The sequence below is a fragment of the Oryzias melastigma genome, linkage group LG1 (genome assembly GCF_002922805.2).
Source record: "Oryzias melastigma strain HK-1 linkage group LG1, ASM292280v2, whole genome shotgun sequence".
Taxonomy (NCBI): domain Eukaryota; kingdom Metazoa; phylum Chordata; class Actinopteri; order Beloniformes; family Adrianichthyidae; genus Oryzias; species Oryzias melastigma.
Window position 1 is genome coordinate 24,337,101 of NC_050512.1, and position 17,274 is coordinate 24,354,374.

General features: G+C 37.7%; 1 protein-coding gene across 5 annotated transcripts in view; it reads right to left on the reverse strand.

Annotated features, from left to right (window-relative positions):
* Positions 1 to 17,274, reverse strand: part of ttbk1a (tau tubulin kinase 1a) — a 42,149-nt gene that overhangs the window by 19,845 nt on the left and 5,030 nt on the right. For 3 of the 5 annotated variants that reach the window (XM_024289356.2, XM_024289355.2, XM_024289359.2), the window contains exons 2-8: positions 10,894 to 11,052; positions 9,897 to 10,044; positions 8,737 to 8,810; positions 5,695 to 5,835; positions 5,103 to 5,207; positions 706 to 771; positions 377 to 469 (exon numbers count right to left, since the gene is read on the reverse strand). In XM_024289356.2, the coding sequence (XP_024145124.1) occupies positions 377 to 469; positions 706 to 771; positions 5,103 to 5,207; positions 5,695 to 5,835; positions 8,737 to 8,810; positions 9,897 to 10,044; positions 10,894 to 11,001 (735 nt within the window). In that variant the 5' untranslated portion in view covers positions 11,002 to 11,052. Of the gene's footprint in view, positions 1 to 376; positions 470 to 705; positions 772 to 2,584; positions 3,139 to 5,102; positions 5,208 to 5,694; positions 5,836 to 8,736; positions 8,811 to 9,896; positions 10,045 to 10,893; positions 11,053 to 17,274 lie in introns of those variants that run through there. The other 2 variants (XM_024289358.2, XM_024289357.2) reach the window with 2 other exon arrangements.

Sequence of the window (17,274 nt, forward strand, 5' to 3'; positions counted from 1 at the left end):
AAAAGAAAAAAAGTGACATACAAGTGTTGAAATGTATGTGTGGGTATTATCACTAAGAATATAGTGTGTAAATGTGTATTTTGCATGGTTGTAAGTAACTCTATATGTGTGCTCAAAAAATAAAATCACCGAAATCCCAGTATGAGTTTCTACATTACTCATGAGGACACCCCCACAGAGTTCTGGGACACGTCACTATTTCATTTTGAAAGTAGTTATATTTTCAAATACACATCACAAAAAAATGAATCCATGATCTGCTATAAAAACAAACATAATCTAGTCATCCATCTCTATGCATCAGTTGATTCTTCCACCTCTCAATCTGTCGATGCACACGGGAAAAGTCACAGTGTGACTGATGTAACCGCCTGACCTTGTCTTTGATCTTTCGCCACGGCAGCTGTCCCACAGCGAACTCCACCAACATGTAAAAGAGAGACCAGAGGTCGTCATGGCGACCCATTTCCTGCAGGAGCATGAAGGGAATACAGTTGGAAACAATTTTGAACCTAAATGTCAAAGAAATTATAACACAAACCAAATGCAAATAATGTTTCTACTTGTAAACAGCAACACATTAGAAGCTATTTATGGAAGCAAATGATTTTAATGAGATTTTGTGTACATCCATCCTTGATTGAACTTCATTTTCCATTTTAATTGGATTAAATAAGATCATTTTTCAAATCAACAAACACTGACCTTGTTTTTGTGAGCGTTTACTGAAGCGTAGCGGACCGTCCCTCTGAAACCTGCCACGGTCCTTGGCTGAACAGAAGGAAGCAGAGTCAGAGCTCAACAAACATCAACAACTCCACTGCATTTGGATGCAGCAGCAGCATCTATATTACTCTTATATATTTATAGATGTTTTTTCTATTTAAGCTTTACAGATATGAAAAACAAAAAACGCTGCATTCCAACTCTTGCCAGCACGCGTCATTTTTATCCACCATTTTTTTCCCACCTTATCATATTTTAATGGATTTTTGTTCTATTTTTAAAGGATAGGACAAGTAGAAGAGAGAACCAAACACAACAGCGTGAAGCTGCTGCAGAGCTGGGCACTTCAAGGTTACCTGTCAGTCAAAATCCCAGTCGCACACATTTTTAAGGTCAAATAGAAAAACAAAAATGCGTTAGCAAAAGCTAAAAGTTGCTTCCAATAAAGCAGCAAAACTGAAATAATATTATCAGAATAAAAAAAAGCAGCAAAAACTGAAATAATATTATCAGAATAAAAAAAATATATCTTTGTGATATTAAAAACAAAACATGTCTCTAAGTCGAGTCGTAGCATCTGGACTTGAGACGTTTCACCTCATCCTATCAGTCTCACTGATGAAGCCACTCGGATGTGACAATTTATTATATTCAATGTTGTGTTCGATTTTAGGGTGTCTGCAAATCCAAAAACACGCTGTGCTGATGGGATGTTGACATGCAGCGTCCAACTACATGAAACAAAAAGGTGGGTAGACAACATCAGAGTGCAACCAAAAAAATCTTAATTTTATGGAAGACAAACATAAATGTAACCAAATGCACTTTCATGATCTGAGAATCATGAGTTTGGTTAAAAATGATGCAATAATAATTAAATGAGTTCAGAACTGAAAGCAGCGGATTGTGTCTACGGTATTTACACTCAAGTGTCAAATCATGTCAGTGTTGAGGATAGGGATGGGTATTTTATCCGATGCTCAAAGTGGTGCTTCAAAAATGACATTGCATTTTTTTCCATAAACATGTGCCAATTAAACGTTATGAAGAGCGCTGGAATGCGTCTTAGATGCTTTATTTCATTCTTTCTGACAGCCTCCAATGCGGCGCTGCATCTCCGTTTTCACACACGCTAAAGTAAACACGGATTTCACCGTTCATCACCATGACAACGGTCTTTTTTTTTGTACATACATCGCTCGTATCCATCAGGTCGATGAATTATAATCATTTGCTGAGAAACTTATGTTCGCTTCGCCTTTGACATTTTTAACTGAAGCTCCACCCACTCTCACATCCTGACCCATTCTGATATGAGCCTGCCAACAATCACTGTAAAAGTCAATGATTGGCTGGATTGAAAAAAGGCAAAACTGAAGAGAATACAAGTGACTGATGTGTCCAAAACAAAGCGAGATCCACGTTTTTATAAAGGTACCAGTAGTGCTGTAAACGCCGATACCAGAATCAACTTGGCACAGTTTTGGTACCCATCCCTTGTTAAGAACATTATTATTTTTTATTTATTTAAATGTGTCTCTTTATTTTTAATGTGGTGTTTGTTGTCATAAACAGGTTTAATTCTTTTATTTTGAAATGAAGAAGATCCAACAGAGGTTTGATGACACCTCGAATACGTGCAAGTTGTAGACAAAAACTAAACAATACCATCTTAAATTCCCATCTTAAAGATTAAGAGAGTATTTCTATTATAAAGGCAGTGATTTTTCTTCGTTCTATATATGTTTTCACTGGAAATGCACAACAGTTTTGTCCTCAGATTTGTTAAATGAAATGAAAAAAAGTAAAAAAAAATAAAAAATCTGCTGCGTTATTAATGCAGCAGAACAACTATTACATAGTTCTTAGCAGTGCGGCTGTTGCCTGGCAGCGAGGCTGCGACCCCCCTCCTGTTGCTACAGAAACCACTCACATCCCTGGGGTGGCATGGAGGTGACGGAGAAGCGGGAGGCATGCACGTCAAAATCAAAAGTCCAAAGGAACTGTGGGAAAAGCAAAAACAAACAAAAAAAAACAAAAGAAGACCAAAACATACTGAACATAAAGGCAAAACAGAAATGTCAAATCATGAAGGTAAATGACAAAATAAATAATGGCAGGTGATCAATAAAGGCTCAACAGAAAGATAACGGTTGATGAAAATGACATTTTTACATTTATTACCATAAATAGTGATTAAAAAATTTGGGTTCAGACTTCTCCACTAACAAATTTGTTAATGTTGGACATCAGATTAGCAAAACTACTATATCAACTTTTAATTTAGTGCATTCTCAGAACTGGTGACTCTTCCTGACATGAGTACGGTGGCCCTGAAGTGCAAATCCTATCAACAAATCCCTCAACTCAAAAACATGTTAAAGATCACAATGACAATTAAAAACAAAAAAAGAACATTATATTTAAAAAATCTATTTTTTTTTTTAATTGCGTTTTGGTTTCTAAAATGTAATGTTGCCTTTTATTATTATTTGTTTTGCTTTTTAATTTGTTCCTATGATCTTATATATGTTTTTCCGTGGAGTGATTTTTGAACTTCATGGCCACCGTACATGAGTGCATGTATCGTGTGGGCTCCAACCATCAGGCTAAGATTAAGTAAGACAAAAATGTGCAGCAGGATTGTGTTACAGCGATTAGCTGGGATCATAAAGATGATCAGAGCGCCTTCATTTCTGCAAAAGTCAGCGGAGGGAAAAGGCTGTCAGAGGGAGAGAAGGAGGAGGAAGGACAGGAAGAGGAGAGGAAGGAGTGGACCTCTCAGATCACTGGAGTGAAGCTGACTCAGCTGCAGAGACAATACATGATTGATTGAGCAAAGGGAGGGGAGAGAGGGAGACTAAAAGCGTTAGGTCTCTCGCCCCATGGCGCATGTTAGAGCATCAAATATTCATCTCACTGCTGCAGCAAAAGCATTGCTGCAGGAAGAGGGGGGGACAGGAGGAAAGATGAGGAAATGGACAGGAGAGTAAAAAAAAGGGTAAAATGAAGCCCTCTTCCTTCCTGATATAAAAATAGCTCAATTTTAATTTATAAATGCATATAAATTTACAAATTAAAGCAAAGCTTGCAGCTCATGACTGTAACTGATGGAGAACAAAGTTTTGGATCATCTCTGATGCAAAATGATTTGACCACATCCTGATCACATGCACTGAAAAGGACACGAGGTAGCTAACAAGGACCAACGCAGAAGAGCAATGCAAGGATGTGCTGCAGTGCAGCAAAACACACCCAACTCACGGGCCAGTCCTGTCTGAGCAGAGAGGAAAAGACTTGCTGCTTATTTAAAGTGTCTCACATTGATTATTGGATTCATTTGAAAGTCTAAATTAGATTGTTGTTCAACTTTTTGTTTCTTTTTGGAAAACTAACTAAAATGTACAATGGAGTATTAATTATACCGTAAAAAGAAAAAAAATACAAGAATAAAGTCGTAATAATATGAGAAAAAAAGTCGTAATTTTATGAGCCTCAAGTTGAAATATTAAGAGAAAAAAGCTTAAACAATTACAAAGATAAAGTCATAAAATTATGACAGAAAAAGTCGCAATTTGATAAGATTAATTAAAAAAAATATAAGAAAAAAGTCAGAATTTTATGCATATAAAGTTGTGAAAGTTTTAAAAGTTTTATGAGACTAAAATAGTAAAATTGTGGTGATAAAAGTGTAATTTTACAAAAATGAAGTAAAAAATTAAATCAAATCAAAAAAATGAAAAAAAGTTGTATTTTACAAGAATTAAGTTATAAAATTATGATTAAAAAGTTGTAATTTTATCAGCATTAAGTCATAACATTGTGAAAAAAGTTTTTTTTTATTACAAATCAATGCAGTGGCATGAATCATTTTATAACTTAAAAATCCAGTTAAATGCTTAATTTTTTATTTTTTAATTATGTTTTGTTAAAAACGTTTTCAAATATGATAATATCTCAACTACAAAATAAAACTTGTACAAAGAACAAACAATTTTTTCTACAGTTTTGTTATTAACATCAAATCTAAATGAACTTTAAAGAATTTTAAATAAATCTTGTCTAGCTAATGACATTAAAAAATACATTTGTTTTAGTTTTTGTGAAACAAAATGAAGCAAATTTGTGCAAATATGTTTAGATAGTTTTTTTATAGTTTATTTTCATATCTTTTAATTTATTTTCATATGAACAGAGATGATAAATACATACGTGTGTCTGAACAAATGAGGATTAAAGGATATTTTTGCTTTATATAAATATATTAGCGTGTAAATAGTGTGATTTACAAAAACTTTTTTTTAATATTTTATATTCCCACGGTGACCTGGAGCTCTAAATAAAACACGTTGCCATGGAAACGTTGCCTTTCTTACCGGTCGGACTTCTCCGTTGGTGTTGGTGTACTGTCGCGCCAGACCAAAGTCCAGCATGTAGCACTTCCTGTAGGTGGAGGGAAGCCGGCCCATCGCAAAGTTTGACTGCAGGAACCAGAACACAGAAACTCCTCAGGTCCAAACACAAATAGACTTTCTGTACCTCTTTAGAACAAACCTGCACCTTTAATTGCACTTTCACATAAATCATGATGGAAACTCGTCACCCCAAAAATCAACTCCAGCTTCTAATCTAGACCCTAAAAATTATGGTTTTAATTGAAATTCTCTTAAATGTCATCAGTATGGAATGAAAAGCTCTCAAACTGCAGCTAATTGAAAGGAGGCGGCTCGATCAGCAGAGGAGGAGGAGGAGGAGGAGGCTTTTTATTTCCCACTCTGACCTTCCTGATCCTCCACTTTCATCCTCAATGAACCGCTGGCGTTTGTTCCTTTTTTAAAATGCAGATCTATTCAGGACACCAGAATCCTCTCTACATTTTTTACATTCTCACAGGGATTTGTTTCGCCTCGTTGATCACAATAAAGCAAACACGTCCAGTTGTGAAAAACTGATTCTCGTCGGTCGTACCGGTTTTATGTCTCGATGCAGGAATCCCACTGAGTGGATGGCTTCGATGGACTCCAGGATCTGCTTGCCGAGTCGCAGGGTGGTGCTCATGGTGAAGGTTCCTCTGGGCTGACTTCTCCGCAGGTCGGCCAGGTTACGACCCTGAGAGGACACGAGGATGACAAAAGACTTGTTGGGATATTTTCTGTTCTTACAAAGATTTTCAGTATCAGATTACACATGCTTGGTTTTGATTTTAACCCTGGAGAATCCAATAAAAAAATTCTTCTGGGCTTTTAACCTCTTAAGACCTGGTGTTCCCATGCAAGGACATCACACTTTGGCTTATATCACCACAGCAGTTAAATTAGTTCAATTAGAAGTATAGCCTAAATATTTAGAGGTTTAAGTTAATTTAATATTTATCTTTTTAAATAATTATCTTTAATAAATAAAAACGGTTCATAAAAAAATTTTTTTAGACTGGCAAATTTGATCCCCAGAGCTCGTTTTATTTTCTTCTTTGTTTAATTATATATTAAAGTTGAATCATGGACTTCACATCTACTTTCTCAGCTCTCATCCAAGTGGGTTCAGGAGAATCTTCATCGATTTTTTACTTTGTTAGATATTTTTATTTTCCGTGGTTTTGATGGTTTTCTGTTTATTGAACAGCTACTGCAATACAATCATTTCAAAGACATAGTTTCATAGTTTCTAAGATGTGGGCATGACTGTTGATGCGAAGAATCCCCCCTCCCCCTTTAATATATGTCCTCCGTCATCACAAAAATGCCATAAGAACATATTAAAAACACAAAAACAATGTTTTTATCAGAGTGGTTCTTTAGAAAATGGCTTCACAATCTGTTTTCTTTACCAAAAAAATTTGATTAATCCGTTTTTTTTATGTAGTTTCTTTTCTTAATCCACTTTGATGGTTTTAAGCTCATTTCTTGAAAAGTAAAAACATAATTTAAATAATAGGTTGCTTTATGGTGTGTAAAGTTGGTTCTTCTCCCTTGAATAGGGGTCGTGAGCTCCACTGAGCAACTTTTTATTTGGTGGTTTGAACCACAACGTGACCACAAAAAAACAAACGTCAATTTTTGATAATGAAAATGTTACGATTTATTTTTTTTTAAACTGCCAAAAAACAAGGCGTCACTTAAAGGAAAGAGCAAAGCAGATTCTTGTTCCCCAAATGCAGCAAAGAAAGAGGAAAAAAACAATAAGACACACAACCTTTCCATGAGCCTGAATCATTCTGCCAAGCATCTGAAACATGAGCTCTAACAAGCTTCTGCTTCCCAGACAAGACCTCTATTGAAATGCAGATCACCAAACCACATAAGAGGCTGATGAGCCAGTTTTGTAACAAGTTGGCATATTTCCCATGACTGCACCACTCTGCATCTCCACTATAGGGCTGTGCAGGACTGAATGTGTGGAGGCAGCGTCTCTGTGTTTCCTCTGATAGTTAACAGCCAACAGCTGGATTTGAGGGGATTTGACTGAAGTTATTATTTGGCCTGAAACCAGTCTCCAAATACCCGCATGTTCACAATCAGGTCCAGAAAATTCAAGTGTTCACATTTGTGAGATTCCGTCACAGGAAGTAAAGTGTTGGTGAAGGTTTTCATTTTCAAAGGATAAAACTTTCAAGGTGGAGATTAAACTTGGTTTACTGAAATAAAATTATTTAAAAAAACTGATTTTGTTTCAAATAAAGCCACAGAGTATAAAGATCTTGAAATCTGGCAGGACGATGTTTCATCTTTTTCAGTCAAGTCAAAATTAATCTTTATAAAATGTGTTCCTCTCTCACTTACGGCGCAAGATAAACATCGGACCAAATGACCATTTCAGTTGTTTGAATATATCAATGTAATTTATAGATCAGCTAATAAACATTCTTTACCATCCTACCACTCAATTTATAACAAATGTTCCCTTCAAAAACCTCAACTGTACCATCTACTCTTCACTAAATTGGAATTTATTCATCACTTGATGTGAAATCTACAGGCTGATTTTAATTGGTCGTTCCTCTCCTTATATGAACCAGCTTTTGCACATTTCCTCCCCCGTGTACAACACCTGATCCACAAAACTGATTCTGTTAACAGTCTCTAAATTAAACTCCTCTTTAGGTTTTTATCCTTTCTGTTTACCAGAAACTGGAATAAATGACAAAAAACCTTAGACTGGACATTTCATGTCAAAGATAGTTTTTAAAAGGAATCTTAAAGAAAAATGTCGATGTAACCTCATTTTATAATTCTAATTACTTTAATAATTTAATAATTTTACTGATTGTCTTGTTTTTTTGCTGTTTTATCTTGATTTTTTTTTATTTGTCCATTTATTTTTTCTTTCTCAAAAGTTCTTGATTTTTGCTAAGCCACAGTTGAAAATAAGCATGTTTTTTCTTAATCTGCCTTGCCTGGATTAATAAATGTTAAATAAATAAATAAAAATTAAACAATTTGAAATAAAAAAAACATAATGAAGATTAAATATTGTGATAATGTCATATGACTGTCTGCTAACATGGGAGAGAAACCACAACAAAATGCGTAAAATGTAAATTTACTGGAGCTGTAGTCAGAGGAACTTTGAAGATGGAAAAAAGTGTGGAGAAATTCTTCAGAATTTATTACAAAGTGACACAAAGTAACTGTAGCTGCGTTTCCATTGACTGTAGAATTGCAGAAATTGGATTTACAATAATAAATTTGCCTAATGGAAACACAACAATTTTGAAAAACAGGTTTTTGCGCTTAGAGGAGGTGTTTTTTTGTGTTTGTTTTTATCTTTCATTTTTTTTTGTTGATTCTGATCTCCTGTTCTAAATAAGAATATAAGTAATGGCAATAAAACAATATTATGTACATTTTTATACATTTAATAAATAGACACACATATAACAACCATTCAAACGTAGCATATTAAATAATATGTTAAATAGTAAAATCGTGGATTAATTTCATCCTGGAATTATTGATCTTTATTCTTGATCATCACATAAGTAACGACTTATTATTCTGAAGTTTGGCTCACCTGAAGCTGCATGACCACGTAGTTGAATTTGTCGTTCCTCCCGCAGCCAATAAACTTACAGACGTGGTTTTTACCTGCAAAAGAGTAAATACAGTTACTGTCTCAGTTAACACTGTGATGATAAACTTTAACAATTACTCCGTTTTGGTTTTGTTATGGTCGCTTTCATCTGGATTCTCATTTTAAATCTGATAGTCATCAATAATGAAGCGAAGCAGAACACTGCCCTCCCTTACAAAAACATTCCCTCCTTCCATTTTGAATAATTCACAGACGCCGAGGCGTAATATCTGCTGAAAGCCTTTAAGGATGAGGAAGAGGACGGTGATCCACCATCAGGAAACGGCCTGTCAGGCGCCGGCCTCACCAACGCACACGTGCGACACATCAGCTCCGCTGTGGCATAAAACTGTTACACAACGCCTTCTCTTTTTGTGAGTCTGCCTTTCTGCATGAAAGTGCGAAAAACAGAGAGTAGATCTGCTGTTTTGGAAAGGTCTGCATCGGAACAGAAGCTGTTTGGAGGCGTAGATTCTGCCTTTTCAGATCGTCTCGCTCCGCTGATGCAGCTGAAAATGACTCAGCACGCTCAGAGTGTTCCCACTGACGCACCTCACTTTAAAATAAACAGCAATGCATCTGTTTTGTGGTTTTTGTCTATGAAAATGTGTTTCTTTGGTTGTATTTTCCTGGTTCTGTTCTTGGTTGTATTACTCTGTTTTTAAGTTGATTGTCTTCCATTTCACGTACGAGTTTCTATAACCCGAGGAGCTATTTTTGGTTAAATAATGACATCTACCACTATGATCCATGCTCATTTTCAGCTCATCTATCCTCATCTTATTGCTTTCATATATCAGGCTTGAGTTTGGTTATGTTTCCATTTTTTATGAAATGAGTTTAAGCTTCCATTAAGAAGTCGATATATGATTCAATTTGAAATGTTTAAAGTTCGGAATGTTTCTTTTTTTAAGCCTCACGCTACTTAAAATATCCGAGTATGGTTCTTTTTTTGATGGAAAAACAGAAACATTTGCATCAACCTAACCGACGAAACGACGCAGCTCAGTGGCTTCAGAACATCTCAGTGAAAAACACAAAAACAAATCTTTTCTTTGGGAATCGGCTCGTTTCTTCATTTTAATGCGACGGCGTCTCACCCTGCAGCTTCTTCAGTACCGCCACCTCCATCTTCAGCACCTGCTTGGGCTGCTGGGCCGACTCCACTTTCAGCGCCACGTTCTCCCGCGTCAGCAGGTCCAAGGCCTCATAGATCTCCCCAAATCCGCCGCCGCCAATCTTCTTCAGCTGAGACACGGACAGTTCACACAACCATGTAACCAAACTGTGAAAATGAAGTCGTTAACTTCCGACCATTGGCTGTATATGAGAACTGGACTGAGTGTGTGTGACGTCACCCATAGAAAATGGCTTATTTCCTCCGACCTACGGCCGTCAATTAAGGCGTCATTTTTTTTGCAATACGGACGCCACCACATTGGAGCCAGACTACATCAGTAAGCAGTGATTGGTCCAAATCCGTCTGAATCATCTTTTCTATGGTAACCACTTTCACCAATCAGGAGTGAGATTGTTGGAAGTCCACACCCCTTACACTTGATTCAAACAATCTGTCAATCAAACGCTTCGAATGTTCAACCTACTTTTATTGAGGCATCTGATTGGTTAGTTTATGGATTTAATGACTTGAACCACAGAAGAAATTACTAAACATAATGAAAATAATTAGGATTAACATTCTATTTCCCACTTCTTTTCATCACAAAAGCTTCAAACTCCAGACCATAAGCCACTCTCTTTTTTATTTTCTCCGTTTTCTCCTTGGTTTGTGACAGCTCGGCAGAGAGCAGAGATGATTGGTGACGTGTAAACAGCCTGCAGACTAAAGGCTGCAGTCTGATTTGCTGAGACAGGAGCTTCATTATGTAACTTCTCTCTAGCAAATGAAGCGCTGCAGAGATGCTCCTGCAGCTCTTTAACCACTCATCACATCTTCAGAGGTGACTCAGCCTGAGAGATTTGGGGGTTAATCTGGTTTTAGACTGAGAATTAAATATTCTCTCATACACTGCATGGTTTTTGTGTTTTCTTTGAGGACGTGTTTGCATTTCTGTTAAATACTGTGCTTTGACTCACCACTTTCCATCGGTCTTTGACCATGCAGTTCGGCGGCAGGATGTCGGCCTGTTCGGACGTCCCGTTCATGTTGCCGTTGTCCTGGAGGCCGGGAACTAGGCACTGCATCTGCCAGCCAGACAGAACACGAGCAGCTCCCAGCTTAAAAGAGCCATTTATCTGTGGAGAAGAGGGGGGGGCGGGTGGAGAGAGGCGGAAAGGGGAAGGAAAGGAAGTCAAAACGGAGCGGTTGGTCGTCTCTGTGCCGGAAGAGTCCAAACGCAGGTCTGAGCCGGGACGGTCGCAGCAATCCGCTTCAACAACAGGCATTAGAAACATGACCGAAAGCTATCAGAAGCCATTCTTCAGCTTGATAAGGCTACAGGCTGGAAGGGGGGGTTGCAGTTGGCGTTGTGGTAGGGGGGAGGGGGTGTGATGGTATTTGCACGAAGTGAAGCAAATATCATTTCTGCAGTGGAAGCAGCTCGTCTCTCATCCTGACTGCAGCTGCAAGTCTGATGCTTCAAACAACCAAAAAAAAAACAAAACATGAAGCTGCATGTCAGACGATGCAGACTGCAGTTTTGACCTTTAACAGAAAGTTCCTGAATTTAAAATCGCAAAATCAAATCACAGGACTCCTCGTCTGCAAAATTTAAAGAACCTTCACTCCTTCAATACATTACATGTTTAGAGCACAGAGGAGGAAAGGTGATAATAAGGGCTTATTTTGCTGGGAAAGGACATTTCAGTCATTGAGCCTCATTCACCAATATTTCACTTTAAAATGTTCTAAGAATTTCACAATATTTAGGTTTGCTTAAAGGGTAACCAAACCCTAAATCAACTTAATGTGGCTTTAAACATACTGTCTGTTGGACATTTCCACATTTTTGACATTATAAAATAAACTTAATTCCTGAAATTACAGTCAAAACCTGTCTGTTTGCTGCCCCCTACAGGTTGAAACGAGGTATCACATTGAATTTTGTGATTGGTCAACTGGTATAAGTGCCACGTTATTTCAGAAGATTCACGTCATCGTGCTCTGTAGCTCCAGTATAAAAGCTCCGCCCATCTTTGATTCTTTAACGGTTGGTCATTATGGTGTTAGCCTTAGCATGGCTCGTATATATTATCAAAAATCTACTGGCTTCCATAACTTTTCAGTGGACTTTAAAGTAAGGCAACGGTGATTTACTGAAATTGGCATGGAATCTAGCAAACTCTGTCCTGGTGACGGGATTTGCAACAAAAGATTTTACTCGGGATTGTTTGATTAATGCGTTAGCCTCTATTAGCTAATATGCTAGCGTCATTTTACGGGTGTCCTTCAGAGTGGACCATGAGCTCCTGCCTCGGGATAAGGTGGAGAGAAAAAATCCTCAACCTCCACAGAAAGTTCTGTGGTGAAACTGGGATCACTGCTCGGTGCCACTCTCCATATTGAAGACGCCGAGTGACTACGTTAACTCAAGCTAACATCACTATCCAAACCACACCTCCCCCTGCTCACCCCGCCCCTTTTTTTGCATTATTTAAATCTTCCATGAGAGTAAAATCAGTCTGCAAATTTAAATTTGCTTTTAAAAACCAAAACAGTTTCTACTGTTTTAAATCTATTGTAATACAATTATAACCTTTAATTCTGGGTATTTATGATGACATTTAAATATATATAAATTATTATATAATGGAAATGGTTAACAGCTTGTCAAATGTAGATGCAACAACCACGTTAAGCCCCGGTATCCATCCTTTTAACAGATATTTGATTGTGTTTACTAAAAGCATAAATTTGGGCAGTGGTCGTTCGTGTCCCATGACTGTCAGGATTAAATCAGAAGGACCACCCCCCCAGTTGGTCTTGACCCCAGCTGCTAACATCCATAAATCCATAGGTGGATCTGTTAGCAGTACTGAGCAGCTGGCAGGTATAACTGTGGAGCATGAGAGCATGGAGTTCCCCCATGACCTTCTCTGTATACATTACATTTATTTAATCAAGTGCTTTTTATTTAAGGGAGCATTTTTCAAATCAATTAAAAAAAAGAAAAATAAGATAACATTAGTGAATGAGGCTCAATCGGTCATCGGCTTTGCTTGTGTTTCAAAGTTGAGGACGTCTGTTTAGCCGTCGATTCATCAAGCAACAGGAAAACCATTTCAAGCACAACAGCAGATCCGTTTGTGTGACCTGACAGAGTGATCATCATGATACAGAACCAACAGTTACCGTTACAACTTCTGAAATCAGGCGGTGTACTCTTTTTCTTTTTTGTCTTGCATTGACGCTAAATAAATTATGATGATTACAGAATTTCCTGTTCCTGTTCAGTAAATGTTGAATGTTTACCTGATACATTTTGGCTGCAACAACACGAGTTTCTGAAAATATGCTGGAAAGTCATGCTACGTTCACACCAGGCTCGGAAATGTGCACTTAAGCGAAATCTTTCAAAAAAAATCTATGTAAACACTTGTAAATGCGCGTTTCTGACTTTTGTTTACAAAACACGTAGCTATGTAAGTTCCTACGACAATTTTTGGGTGATGAAAGTTATACCAGGTCAAACTTAAACCAATCAAGAATTCAGACTTGGTAGTGACGAGCGAATGATGTCCCTTTTAATTCATGGAAGTGCCAACCGTTTGAAAACTGATCATGGAGGAGAAATTATTTGATTAATTAATTGTGGAATTCCAGGACAGCAAGTCTCTCATGTAAGATTACAATATTTATAACGCTTTAACATTTTGCACCAAGCCTCTTTCATTTGTGAGTGGCTACATGAGATAGTATCAGCTAGCGACAGTCCAGTGTTAACACCGTTTGCCAAAAGCTAGTTCAAAAATGCCTGTTCTTGAACTTGTATCACATGCCCGGTGTGTTCAGACAAGTTTCTTGAACTGCTGGTAAGTAATTATGGCTAAAAGATGCAATCAAACTTTTCAAACTGAAACCATCATCTTTTACCATCAATCAAACAGACTCATCTGTCCTTGTTTATTGATTCAGGGGTTTTCATACCAAGTTTTACTACTCCAGGACATTATGAATGGATTTTAGCCTCCAGTGGAATCGTGGGGGAAATCTTAAATTCAAACTGATGCATGTCAGTCCCCTAAACCCATGCTGTTCTGCATGCAGTGCCATGGACGGTCATCCGTGCATGCAGAGCTCAGGCGGACTGCAGGGTGTCCGCTAAAGTTCCGGTCCGACCGACTCCGACAGGGGAGCGGGCGGACTGCGCGGGAAGGGAGGGGCTTCTCTGCATCGTCAGTGGTACAGCTCAGAGGAGAAGCAGCACCGTCTTTGCTTCCAGACGCGGAGCGACCGGCAGCACTGTAACACTGGAGATGTAGTGAAACCTGCTGCAGACCTCCACGCGCTGCTGAGACTCCGGTCACTGCAGAGGCCGGACCACACACTTCCCAGAATGCACCATGGCAGGCTTATACAACAGCACACACTGAGGCCAACCACCAATCAGAACATAAATTTATTCAGCTGTAATGTATTAGATTATCAGAGATTATGCAAAGATATGCAGGCAGAATACTAATTTGTGTTTATGCTAAAGAATGAATTATACTATTTTCAGATTTGTAAACATATATAAAACTAAACTCTGATTATGTGACTTTTTATAAACTTTTTTAGTTTCTTTTTGCAACTCAATTTGTTTGGTTTTTTTTGGCTTTATATGCTCTATTATCATCAGCTTCGATTGATCTTCCATTGATGTTTATTTGTTTATTGTTGTTTTTTTGATTCTTTATTACTTTCTGGAAGATGAGACAATTGAAGTTTAAGAAACTGAATTGTGAAACCAAATTGAGACTAAATAATTTTGTTTTAAGACAGTTGCAAATTTCGCTTTAGCATTTATGGTCAACAAGCAAATTCAAACAAATATTTTGCAAAAATGTGACTTGAAGTTTTTTTGTTTTTGCAGCGTTTTTATTACGCAACCTCAGTTTGAATCTAAATTATAATCAGCAAAATTTGTATTTATATCTGTGGTTTTGAATCGCTCACCAGCATCTGAATTTGTTCCCCCATAAGATTCCAGCTTTTGTCTCTAGCTGAGTGCAATATTGCAATAATTTTTGATGTAACATCAACATTTTTTTGCTCATGGAAAAAAAAAAACAAAAAAACTAAAGAATTATAATAACAACACAGTACATTTATATTATTTTTTTTGCGGGAGAAGAAACTATGGATTCTAAAACAGAATCCAACAATTTGTGCTTATTTTAATAATAAAAAAGCAATAGATTATTTCAATAATTTTATTAATAAATAACCAATGCATAATCAATTTTTAATTATTGGAATAATATGGTTATCATTGAGTCATCAGCACATGTAATGCTACGTTCACACCAGTCATGTGACATGTGTTAAACATGTGTTCTTGAACACGCATTTAACCCCATGATGTTCACACTGGACAAACAGGGAAGGGCTTCTTCTCGTTCTTTTTCTACCGTTTACTACCGCATGTGCGCCACCTACAGTTGAAAGGGGCTTGGTGTAAAATGTCAAAGCGGTGTAAATCTCATTAAATCTTCCATCCATCCATCTTCTTCCGCTTATCCGGGACAGGGTCGCGGGGGCAGCAGTCTAAGCAAAGATGCCCAGACTTCCCTCTCCCCGGCCACTTCCTCCAGCTCCTCTGGGGGGACCCCGAGGCGTACCCAGGCCAGCCGAGAAACATAGTCCCTTCAGCGTGTCCTGGGTCTTCCCCGGGGCCTACGCCCAGTGGGACATGCCCGGAACACCTCTCCAGGACGCATCTGGACCAGATGCTCGAACCACCTCAACTGGCTCCTCTCGATGCGGGGGATAATTCAATAATTAATTAATCTTAATTAATCATTAATCATGCTCCAAGCTTTTTTGGCCACAGATCTATTCCAGTAAATGAAAGGCTTGGTGTCGTATCATTCCGTCTGGGCACAGACCGCAATTAATAATTTCTCACATCCATGAAATAAAAGGGACCCCACCCAAACATCAAGACCAAATCCAAGTATCTGATTGATCAATCTGATTTAACTTTCAACAAGCGTTCAATGGCTGTGCATTGTGTACCTAGAGCCCTAAAGCGATCGTAGAACTTGTGTAGCTACGTGAGAAAACGAGAGATCTTAAAACGGAAGCCTAAAACAGGCAGGAAGTGGTAATTTGAAAGGGTGTTGCCAAGAGTGATGTGAACGTAGCTTCAGACATGATGCCGTGGAAATGTCATCAATGTTCATTTAAAGCAAAATAAAGATTTTGTACTTTAGTAAAAACTAGTTCTGAAGTTAATCCAGGAAAAACTCAATTGTTGTGAGATTTAGTTTGTCATTTTTAAAGTAACTATAATATATTTCATCAGTTTTTTAAATTATTTAGATATTTTTTTAATATATAAAATACCATTGTCTCACTTGGGTTGCCATGTTTGATCACAGAAACATGTACAGTCCTGCATTTTGGTAGTGTTACTGCTTCTGTCGTCAGCCTCGGTTACACTGAAGTGTAAAATGGGGAAGCAGCTCTGTGGTCCAGCAGCATACAGTTCTGGACCGTGACCGGGTCTGAACAGCGGATCAAAGCGAAACATCCTGGCAGACACTTTCTCTACCATCAAACCTCAGCATCGTCTTCCTTTCTTGTTCTTCTTCATCACCTAAAAGCCTATTAAACCTGTGACTGAGTGGGAGGGGGAGGGGTGATCTGCCAGTAGCTTGGGTTTTGCATCATTCCAGTTTGGATCTGATGAAGTCGGTCTGAGCTCACCATAGTTCTGAGCTCCTGGAAAACCTGACGGCTTACAACAAATCCTGATCGGGACAAAACCCTTCCTGTTCCTGTGTTAGCCTACAAGCCAAAACAGAGGGCACAGTTAATCAGCAGAGGAGGAAGAGGAGAGGAGGAGTCCTGATGTCCCCTGGTGGAAGGAGCTTGATGGAACAGGATCCTGTTTTCACCTTAAGTTATATAATCATCCAACAAATTCAGAGATGTGTTCATTCTTTCCACGTGATGCCAGATTCACCAAAATATGTGTGATCAGCAATCCTTAAGATTTTATCAGGATTTTACACAAATCCAAATGTGCTTTTATTTAGATTAGTTTTAAAATGGGATACATTACCATCCTTACAAAATCAAATAAGTGACATACTGACATATCAAATTTGGATTAGATTTTATCCTAATTAGAAAAAATGTGTGGGATAAACCGATGTATTTTTTAATAGTAAGACTATTATTTTGAAGGAATTGTCCTATTCTTTAAAAAAGTACAATTACAATTTAAAAGTAGTTTTAAAACGGTTGTGAAGACTTTTTATATGTATATATTTCCTGTGATGTCAAAATTTAAACTAGATTTGCAATTC